The following is an 11154-nucleotide window of genomic DNA, read 5'->3' on the forward strand; positions in this document are numbered from 1 at the left end:
CCGAGGGAGGGGTTTTTCTGAATGGGCTTCCGGCAGCGCGGGAAAAGAAAGCCGCGCGGAGGAGAATGGAGCGGGAGGTTCTGCAGCGCTGGGCGGCCAAGTTGGGGGTCTCCACGCCCGGAGTTATCAGGTAATGGGGGGGTCGAGGGGTTGCAGTTGGATGTAGCTGGACCGTAATCTTCTCTCCCCCCCCCAAGGAGTAGCCCCATTTATTTATTTATTTATTTTTGCTGGCCGGGGATTATGGGCCGTGTAATCCATCGCCCCTGGAAGACTTCGTATATCGGGGCCCGGGCGGGGGGAGAACGGTGTCCTTATGCGCTCCTACTTCGCCTCTGGCCCCAGCAGGAGATTTTGAAAGGGTTTAGGATGAAACGTAGACTGCCTCTGGCTATGGAGGTTTTACTTTTAGCTGGGCTGGGTGAATAATAAATGACCGATGGAGGAAAAGGAAGAAACTGAATATTTTTTGACATGGGACTTATTTTATCAATGGCTAACTAATAAAAACAGAAGTTAGAAATTTGTAGATATATGATAAGGATTAATGATACAAGGGAGGTTTGTTAAAATGGATAAGCATATATTTATTTTTATTATTATTATTATTAGAAAAGGACTAATGATACAAGGGAGGTTTATTAAAATGGATAAGATTATTATTATTATTATTATTATTATTGTACCAATATAATGAATATTGTTGTAAACACTTTGATTATTGTTTCCTAAAAATATTTGTGCCCAGACAACACACTGCTTAGCTAAAAATGGAATTTTTATATATTATAAAATAAAATAAAAATTTTATTTAAAAAAAGAAAGAAAATGTGACTTTTTTTCACACTTACGACCGTTGTGGTATCCCCATGGAGTCACGTGACCAAAAATTCAGATGCCTCTGCAACTGACTCATATTTATGACGGTTGCCCCTGTCCTGGGATCATGCCGATCCCCTTTTGCGACCTTCTAACCAGCATAGTCAATGGGGAAGCCAGAGCCCCTTAATGGCTGTACTACTAACTCAGCACCTGTAATGCTTCATTGAACAAACAGAGCAAGTTTGTAAACACGAGGCAAAACTGAATTTAACAAAAGTCCAGTTGCCTCCAGAAAAAGCACCTTTGGGACAACCATGACCTGGATAACTGAGAATCTCTACAGACTTCTTTAAAAAAAAATGTAACATTATAAACACTTATACACATTGACAAAGACATACACCACACTTACAAATAACATCGGAACTACATGTTCCTTCTTACAGCAGATATCCATCGGTGTATCTTTACAAACACTGTTTCCCTCTCAATACATTCTAATTTTACACATGATCCTATTATTTCTTGCTCTTTGGCTTATCAGTTTATGCTTGATTATTTATATTAGACAGTCTTTGTTGTTCTTCTACTAATATATAAGTTTTCCTACTTTTGTAAGTCCTACTTTTCCTACATTCTTATCGCTAATTCCTATCCCTTCTATAATACAAGCTACATTTTCCAAAACTCTTATTTCCTATTTCTATCCTCTAACCACTTATACAGTTTCCCCCTAATTAAATAGTACTCTGTTTTGTCCTTTCCTTGAATTACCTTGGTCAATTTATCCATCTCTGTGCATTCTAAGATCTTCCGTATCATCTCATATTCGTTCGTATTATCACAGGCTTCTGTGTAGGAAAGATTATCTAATTGCTAAAGGTTAGGTGTTGCAATTATATAGCTGTGGATGTAAGTGCTAGGAAATGAATGTCGTCTCTTCTGTTGCCTTTCCTGCTGAGGAATAATCTTTTTTGTCATTCTGCAGAAAAGCAGAGGAATACCTCCGACTTTCTCAAGTGAAGTGTGGCCCCCTGCTAGCCCAGATGAGCCCCACAAGCAGTGCCATCATCTGCCTGGACTTGGCTGCTACCTTCACAAGAAATCCAGTGGACAAAGTAAAATATCTTTTTTTAGTATAATTTCTTTATTTTTTTTTATTTTTTTGTAAATGTGTTTTTTTATTTTCCATTTTCATTTTCGTACAGTCACATATATACTGTGCATAACCGGGGTCATATAACATTAAACAATAAACACAGCCATTCCTCTTGTCAACAAAACCCCCCAAAATAGAGACCCAATGTAACTCTTTGACCCTCCATACACCCTTTCTTTCGCCCCCCTCCAACTTTCCATCTTCCCTCCATCATTCCCCTCTACCCTACTTCCCCTCCCCCTCTACCACTCCCCTCTACCACATCTGTGTTAATCCCAAGTTCATGATCTTGTCCCCACACCCACAATCCATCACATGGTCCAATCTTCTTCTTCCACGCTGGCGTCCCCACCCAGCTGCTTCCGGCTCCACCCAGCTGCTTCCGGTCAGGTGTAAAAGTGCGGAGAACAAAAGATGACCTTGGCTTCTAGCAAAGAATGAAAACAATACATTCCACAATCCTACTCCTGTCTATTCCCCCCTCCCATCAGCTATACTAATGAAACAGCATAATGAAATAAGTGAAAGTGTGGCAGGCCAAAATTCTAAAAGGAATATAATTGCAGGCCTGACAATAGGTTTGGAAAATACTTTATGGCTTCATTGTCTTTTTTTTTTTCCTTTTGAAGGGTTATTTTGTGAAACTCTCCGGCTTGAACAGAGCCACTTACCAGCGCTACCTGAGATCCTTTGAAAGCCTCCTTGCTCTGCAATCAAACGTTGGCATCAGAGAGGTGGCAGTTCAGTTCTCCTGCTTGGAAGCTGAAAAGCTGGCATCCAAAATCCTGCAGAGGTAGGAAGACGTTTTGAAAGACCGTTTCTGCTTCTGGTTAAAAATGTTAATGGGGATTTGTATGGTGCTACTTCTCCAAAACCCTCAGGCCGAGGGGTCTCTCAACCTTAGCAACTTTTAAGACATTTTACAGAATATGTTTGGCTAAGTCAAGGGTCAGCAACCTGTGGCTCTGGAGCTGCATGTGGCTCTGGAGCTGCATGTGGCTCTTTCATCCCTCTGCTGCAGCTCCCTGTCGCTCAAAATATGTGTCACACCCGCCAGCCTGCGATTGATTTAGCTTTTTGACCCCCAGTAGGCCAACCATGGATAAATGCAAAAAAAGAAAAAGTTTCGGAAGGAAACAGAACCTTTAATTCAAATACATATGCTAGTTTTGTGGGCACTCAGAAAATAGGCAGGGGAAGAGTTTTGTGGCTCCCGGCGTTTTCTTTTTGTGTGGGAAATGGGTCCAAATGACTCTTTGAGTGTTTAAGGCTGCCAACCCCTAGTTTAAATCCTTCATCATCTTCTGTGCAAACAAAATCGGGAACAGCTCTTGGGAAATAATCACCAGTGGGCTAAAAGATATTGCTGTCTCAGATTCTCCTGTGCTGTAATTTGGAGGGAATTCATCCATTACAGGCAAGAATTTGAAGATTGTATCTTAGAGGGGGGGGGAGGTGTCTCCAAACTTGGCGACCTTAAGACGTGTGGAGAATTAAAGCTGGGGAATCATGGGACTTGAAGTCCAGAAGTCTTAAAGTTGCCAAGATTGGAGGCTTGGAGACCCCTGGTCTAGACAACCTTAAACACTCAAAGAGGCACAAAGGTCCTAACCGGAAGCTCTCCATTCAATTCTGGAGCCAACCGGAAGTCCGGTTTCCCTACCATAGAGTCTCCTCCTAGTGCGGCGTCCTTTTTCCTTTACCTGTCCTAACCAAAAGCCCCATCAATTGTGGAGCTGACCAAAAAACCAGCCCCTTGCCATATATTCTCCTCCTCACACGCCTTGCTCTTCCCCCACCCCCCAACTGGAAGTACCTATCAAAATTGTGGTGCTGACTGGCAACAGGGAGCCGCAGTGTAGGGATGAAAGAGCCACATGCAGCTCCAGAGCCACAGGTTGCTGACTCCTGGTCTAGATGTACAAAGTAGATGGTTTTTGGAGTTGACAATCCTCGGCCAATAATCTAAACTAGTATACTGAAAAAAAAAATACAAAGCTGTTTGGGTAGTTTGTTTCATCTGCCATATTTAAAATTAGGAAAGAATAAGCAACACAGTCAGTAGAAGGATTTTCCTGAATATTTTAAGAGCGTACGGGTTTACGCATAGCAAGGTTTCATAGCTAAAGATGAACCGAATCTCAGGTGGAATTAAAATTGTTGGGGGCTTCAGTAAACAGGTTTGTCCTTTCAGGTACGAATCCAGCCTGCCAGAAATTCAACAGGTGGCTCTCGATTTGTCGAAACCCTTGTTCACCACTGTGGCATTGTTTACTGCTTGCAGGTAAAGTGTTCTGACCGAGGCTTCCCAAGAGCATGAAGCAAACTTCTAGTCCCGACAAAAACTCGTTTTTTATTAATTTACTGTGAATTCTGCTCATTCACATCCAGCAAAGTCTTTCCAGGGAGGATTTACAATCACAGACCTTATCTGGCTTGGAGAGCTGCCAGGCTGATATCTGCAAAACTTGGCAAGGAGTTTCGGAGAGTCACGAACCAATTAAGTGAACTAATTGTCTTCTGCAAACTCCACTCCCCTTTCCCTCCTCTTTTATTTCCTCTGGGAAGCACCATTCATCGTCCACCTGTGACCTTACTCCCAAGTCAGCTGTCAAAAACTGTCCTTGTGTCTAGTTGTTCTGATGTGCAATGCTCTATAGCCTCGTTTTGAGGGTAGGAGTTGAAACAATTTATGTCCAGGATGTGAGGGCTCTGTAGATATTTTCACAGCCCTCTTTTTGACTCCTGCAGTATGCAGGTCCTCAATGGAAAGCAGGTTGGCAGCAATTGTTTTTTTCTGCAGTTCTAATTATCCATCAAAGTCCGTGTCTGTCTTGTTGGGTTGCAGAACCAAACCAGACAATTATAGAGGTGCAGATGACAGACTCAATGATTCCTCTGTAGAATTGAATCAGCAGCTCCTTGGGCAGTTTGAGCTTCCTGAGTTGGCACAGAAAGAACATCCTTTGTGCTTTTTTGATGACATTTTTGATGTTGTGTCCATTTTAGGTCTTGGGGTATGATAGAACCTAGAAAATGAACTGAATGTCCTGCAAAAGTCCATCTCTATTTTGCAAATATTGTAATGTTTGCTTCTCCAAGGGGAAGAGAGTACAGAATTAAATAGCCTTAGGTACGATGAAACACCCCATCCACTTAAGTCTGCTTAATATTCTTCCCCCAGGGAACCTATAGTATGGTATGATATGGTAGAACCTGCTAGTTGTAGCACTCCTAAGCTATCTGGTCCTCCTAAGGTCCATTGTTTGATGCTAGCTTCCAACCCGTCCTTCCACAGGGAGGAGCTCTTCCTCCAAATATCACATCCTGGGAATATTTAGGGAGGCAGTGAAGGGGCTAGTTTGAAGATGTGGTTTGGTTTTAAAATACTTTTTGTCTATCAAGGATTGTCGATTCACGGCCTGCTCTTGTTTGTCGAAAAAACAGACTCTTAAAAAAAAAAAGAACATATATATGGTGGACCTGCCAAAAGGTTAAGGCATTCTGGATAAAAATATGGTGGATTATGCAAAATATCTTTAAAAGAAGGATAAAGTCTACTCCTCAGTTATTCTTACTAGGTATAGGTACTGACTTTACAGTGGTAGAGACTAACTTGATTCTGCACCTAATAACGGGAGCAAGACTGTTGGTGGCGCAATACTGGAAGAAGGAAGACCTGCCTACAACTCAAGAATGGACATTGAAAGTTACAAACTTAGCCGAGATGGCTAAAATATCGGCATATCTTAAAGATCACTCAAATGAGAGATATAAACGAGACCGGAAAAAATGGATTGACTATATACAAAATAAATACGGGACCAAGAAATTCCAGTTAGCCTATGCTTAAGATCAGAAATGATTTAAATTGTTTAAAGTTAGTTCAGCAAGAAGAAGCTAAGATCAATGTAGAGATGTCATTAATTTCTTTATTTCTTTTTTTTTCTCAATAGATTTTAGACTGTGTTTGTTAAAAATCCATACCGGTACGGGTTCTGGGAAGTCGGGGGGGGGGGAGGAAGAGGGGGGTTGGGGGAGGGGTATACATTAGGCTAGACAAGAATTTGGTGGTAAACTAGAACTATTTTGACACACAAAAAATTGTACTTCGATGTTTCAGTGATTGAGGAATGATGAAATGTTTGTTTTAAAAGAAATAAAACTTTTGAACCCCCCCCCAAAAAAGAACATTTCTAGAATGATGCAAAAGAACCCAAAGTTATTTTTTTTAAATGTATAAAAGAGATGCTTTTCGTTAGAAGAATATCTAGCTAGCCCGATTTTTAAAAACCAAATGCCTGCTAGATTTCACGCACTTGTCGCTTGTTAATGATGAGAAGCTGGTGGGATGTAAATTCGAACTGGGAGCCTCTAATTGAGAGATTTGATAGCAGCAGCAACTGTTTACGGTGTAAGTTTAAATCACTGGGCTCTTTTCATGAATCCAATCTTTTCCCATTGCAGAACCTTGAAGCTTAAAGTGGATAAAACAAAAATGGTGTTCGTATCGGGGGTTAAGAAAACCATCTTCGACCGTCTCCACGCCCAGTTAGAGATGATTAGCCAACAAATCAACCGTATGATTTTCTTTGTGCTTTTTTTTGTCTTGTTTTCGCTTCTTGCAACTTGTAAAAAAAAAAACCTTCACCTCCACTTTTTTTGTAAGCCAAAGTGGTAGGAACACACCACTGCTAATATTATAACCGTGACCCGACAAATGCACACACGACAAAAGCGCGCCGACAAAACCGTGGTGCTAAAACCACGATGTCATCAACACGACGTCATCAAAGCGGCGACAACAGCACGATTTAAGTTAAGGTTAGGTTTAGGTTTATAGCGCGCTTCTATCAGCGTGCTGTTGTCGGCGCGCTTCAGCGCTCATTCGTCGGCGCGCTTTAGAACTTGCGGTTTTGTCACCGCGCTTTTGTCGTTCGCCCTTTTGTCGGTGAACCTACTATAACAGTGATGGCTAACCTTTTTTGGCTCCCGTGTGACCAGCAGCCCCCCCCTCCCCCCGCCACGTTTGGTGTGGGGTTTTTGCCCTCCTCAAGCTCCAGAGCCTGGGGAGGGTGACAATACTCCCCTCCCGGAGGCCCTACGGAGGCTTCAGGAGCTTCCCTGAAGCCTCCAGAGGGCAAAAATGGACATACGGGGAACCCAGAAGTTCGGGAATGGTGACTTCTGGTTTGTCCGTAGGGCCGATTTTCGACCTCTGGAGCCTTCAGGAGGTTTCGCTGAAGGCTCCGGAGGGCAAAAAACGGCCCTCCGGACAAACCGGAGGTCACTTGCTCATAGGGCGGGTTTTTGCCCTTTGGCAAAAACTTCAAGGAAGCCTCCGGAGGGCGAAAAACGGCCTCGAAAGAAGGGCGAAGTCAACTGGCTAGCGCACGGATATATGCTTGAGCTGACATGGCAACGGCTCGCGTGCCCTAACAAATGGCTCCGAGTGCCACCTGTGTTCGCCATCACATGTACTATAACAATCCTCTTCTTTACCTATTTAACGTGGTTAAAACATTTTCTCAATTTCACTCGTCTTGCTTTTTTCCAGTTTTCATATTTATTCTCTTAACCATTGATAAAATAATTCCCACATGGTATAATAATCAGATTGTTCCTTCTCTTTAATTCCAAGTGTTCACCTATTCATTTCTGCAGATTCTAATATTTTCCAAATTACGTTTTCATCCATATCTTCATTTTTTTCCAATTTTGTGCAAATGCCATCCTAGCTGCAATTATTACATGAATTATCAACGTGAGATGATCAGTTTGAATCAACTATTTACGGCTAGTTTCAGTTGTGGACAGAAATAGCAATAGCAGTTAGACTTATATACCGCTTCATAGGGCTTTCAGCCCTCTCTAAGCGGTTTACAGAGTCAGCATATTGCCTCCAACAACAATCCGGGTCCTCATTTTACCCACCTTGGAAGGATGGAAGGCTGAGTCAACCCTGAGCCAGTGAGATTTGAACAGCCGAACTGCAGAACTGCAGTCAGCTGAAGTAGCCTGCAGTGCTGCATTTAACCACTGCGCCACCTCGGCTAATAACCTGGATAGGTGGGCCAGTCCCTTTTTGTCATCCCAACCTACCGCCAAAGGTTGCGGTGGGGAAAATAGGTGGCAGGTATTAGCTATGCCCACCACCATAAGTTGATAATGTTCTGGACTTCAGTGTCCTGTTTCCTACAAACCAGTTCCTTAGTTCAGTTTTATCTCTTGTGGCTTATTCAACTGAATGTAGCCATTGTTGTGCATTCAAATGTTGCCCCAACGTGACAATAGTGCCTTCTTCTTTTCAAGGAGAAGGTGATTCATTGTCAATGAAGCTTGAAGAACCTCAAAAATCCTTCCTGGAAGATCTTGCAAAGGAAGAAGGTAAGGGCAACCATGCTATAAGACAGTGGCCACCAACTGGTGATCCGCAAGAAAATTTTGGTGGTTCGGAGCAACATTATTTGCATTTTTTATATTGCATTAAATCACGGGTTCTCAAACTATGGCCCCTGGGATGGATACTTGCAATGAACGCTTGTGTTGCTGCAGAGAATCTCCCCCTTTGGGGTCTTTTTGTGGGGTCAGAGTGGGGCTGAAATTCCGACTTGGGGTCTGCTTTGGCCTCCTGGTGGGGGGCTTTGGGCAAAGGCTGGAGGGAAGCGCTGCTGGTGGCAAAGAGCCGGAGGGCCTTGTTCCAGTGGGACTGCATCTTGGCCTGGAAGTGGCTAACCATCTCAGCCCGCTGAGCCTCCAGGCGCTGGCACCTGGCCTTGCACTCCCACAGGTCTTCCCTCTGCTTGGAAAGCCTATGCTCGTAGTTCTCAGTGAGGTGCTTCTGTTGAGCCTCCTTCTCAGTCAGCTCCAATTTGAACTGAGCTGTTTTGCCAACTCTTTCTCGTGGTGGCTGCTTAGCTCCCACAACTGTTTCCTGTTGGGACCCTAAGGAGCCCGGGCAGGCAGTCAAGGAGTGGTGAGTAGAGGCTAGCAAGGCGCCCCTCAACATGATTGACATTGAGTTGGCCACGCCCATTCAGTCACATGACTGCCTTGCCACGCCCACCCAGCTAGTCATTAGGCAGATCATATTAGTGGTCCGCGGAATTTAAAATTATAAATTTAGTGGTCCCTGAGGTCCGAAAGATTGGTGACCCCTGCTATAAGATGGACCTGTTTATGGCAGGTTCCTCAGCTAGGAAATATCCTCATCCTGCTGCCCTCAAATAATTCCCAGCTTTCTTAGCTGGAACACGGTATTCCATCCTAGTTTGAAATTCTGTAAACCGAACCCCAGAATTCTCATAACCACCAAGCTGGTTTAATGCCCAAGTCGTTCATCTGAATCGATTCCAAAAAGCATATTTAAATGCCAGCTAGAAGTGCCACAAACAAATTCTTAACAAGCAAGAGGGCTCCACTAATTCTGACGTCCTAAGAAAAACCTGATTCTTAGAACTGTGTGTTTGTGTTTGTCCCTACACACAGACAGACAGACAGACACACACAAATATCTTATTTTTTTCCCTGTTAGTTCTGGAAGCAAAAGTCTCCCGCAAGCGTCCCAAAAATGAAATTGAGCCTAAGGAAGATTATGAAGAATGGAAACGACGAATCTTAGAAAATGCTGCAAAATCGCAAAGCAACAGTGTGTGAGTGGAGTTGTTCCTCCAGTGAGCGCAAACGTCAGGCTGGTCTGTTGGCCATTGTCTGGAGAACTAATCTGTTGGGAGAGGGAGGAACCACCACCACCACCCCGAAAACTTGAATTCCTTGATAAGGCCACCTTGAGGCCTAGATTGACCTGCTTTTAAATGTGTTCAGCTCATTAATAACTTCAGCAAAATGTGAGTCGTGTTTTGGGGTTGATACAACTATACCTCCGATAATTTTGTGATTTGGCTCTGATTTTGGGCAGCAAGATATTTCCACGTCAGTTATAGCACACGCTTAATGCAGCAGTAAAATAAAATCTAACACCTTTATAAGCTGCATAAATTAAGAATATATGTTAATCTAAGATGCCTGCTTTTTATCTCCCTTTGTGTAATTAATGGGAATGACATAATCAACCATTAAGGTCCCATTAACTCTTTAAGATTGGTCCCTTTAATTATTTAATTTTGTAACCATAACCAGTGTTAATTCCTCTCTGGAAGCATCAATAAACTTTTATTTATGCAACGGTCTTCTTTGTGGTTTCATTCTATAAATCCAAATACCACCTTCCGGATTATTAGAATAGAACGGCTATTACAGCTTTGTCGCCTCCATAAGGATATCCTAATCATAAGTGAGCGGAGCAGGCAATTGGTTAACCATTTAAGTATGACTGGCTGGGATAATTCTGGGAGTTGAAGTCCACAACTTAAAATGGCCACAGTTGAGAAACACGCATTTAGATGGTGAAAGAAAAATGCAACAAGATCTCAAACTGAAGTCAAGACAAGGATTCGGCCAGCATCAAACTGTCCAGTCGGATCCAAGCATTTCCAAATCAAGTTGCAAGAAAGCAGGGTTGACTTAGGAGTAAAGCCACACCTCAGAGGTGATTGGCCCCTCTCAAAAGAGGAGCGAATGGGGAGGGGGCTTTTGCAGGAAACAATTCGTATACATTCGGTTGGTTCAAGTGTGGAAAGTTCTGTTTGTGACTATAAGAGACTCTGTGCCAAGTTTTGCCTTGTCCTGTGTTTGGAAACTAATTATCTGGCAGCTCTCCAGACACAATAAGGTTCATATTGATAAATATTCCTCTGAAAGACTGTTAGCCAAACCTGGCTCACTGTGAATGAAAGCAATTCACAGTCGTGTAAATAAAAGGGGTTTTACTGGGACCAAGACTCTGCTTCATGCTTTTTACAGAAGCCTGGGTCAGAGCAACAACAAATCATTAAATCATTTTTATATTTTATCTCCCATTTCCCACAAAACCCCAAGCTGATATCCTGATGGTGTCCAAAATAGTGGCAAATAATTATGCAGCTCATCATTTATTTATTTTTTTAAAAAAACAGTTTGGAAAAGTAAAGCCAAAGAGAAGCCATAAGTGAGTGTATAAAAGGTAACTACTTTTATTTACTTTTCACATTTCTGTACCGCCCATCTCCCTCCAAAGAGGGACTCTAATCCCAATACAATGTCTTGGCAAATGTGCTTAAAGCTATTGATCACTA

At 42.7% G+C, this 11154-nt stretch overlaps 1 protein-coding gene across 1 annotated transcript; it reads left to right on the forward strand.

Moving 5' to 3' along the window:
- The first annotated feature begins 32 nt into the window (after positions 1-32).
- On the forward strand, positions 33-10131 carry ORC6 (origin recognition complex subunit 6). The gene is made up of 7 exons (XM_032231111.1): positions 33-130; positions 1811-1940; positions 2611-2774; positions 4176-4265; positions 6449-6561; positions 8294-8368; positions 9516-10131. The coding sequence occupies exons 1-7, from the start codon at positions 66-68 to the stop codon at positions 9635-9637; spliced, it is 759 nt and encodes a 252-aa protein (XP_032087002.1). The 5' UTR covers positions 33-65; the 3' UTR covers positions 9638-10131.
- Positions 10132-11154: the final 1023 nt, after the last annotated feature.

Source organism: Thamnophis elegans, chromosome 14, assembly GCF_009769535.1.
Source record: "Thamnophis elegans isolate rThaEle1 chromosome 14, rThaEle1.pri, whole genome shotgun sequence".
Taxonomy (NCBI): domain Eukaryota; kingdom Metazoa; phylum Chordata; class Lepidosauria; order Squamata; family Colubridae; genus Thamnophis; species Thamnophis elegans.

Excerpts from the sequence above, each read along its gene's own strand:
- ORC6 (XM_032231111.1), top strand. The coding sequence starts at position 66 with ATGGAGCGGGAGGTTCTGCAGCGCTGGGCGGCCAAGTTGGGGGTCTCC. Across the intron at positions 131-1,810 it reads TCCACGCCCGGAGTTATCAG|AAAAGCAGAGGAATACCTCC; the intron begins GTAATGGGGGGG and ends GTCATTCTGCAG. Across the intron at positions 8,369-9,515 it reads AGATCTTGCAAAGGAAGAAG|TTCTGGAAGCAAAAGTCTCC; the intron begins GTAAGGGCAACC and ends TTTCCCTGTTAG.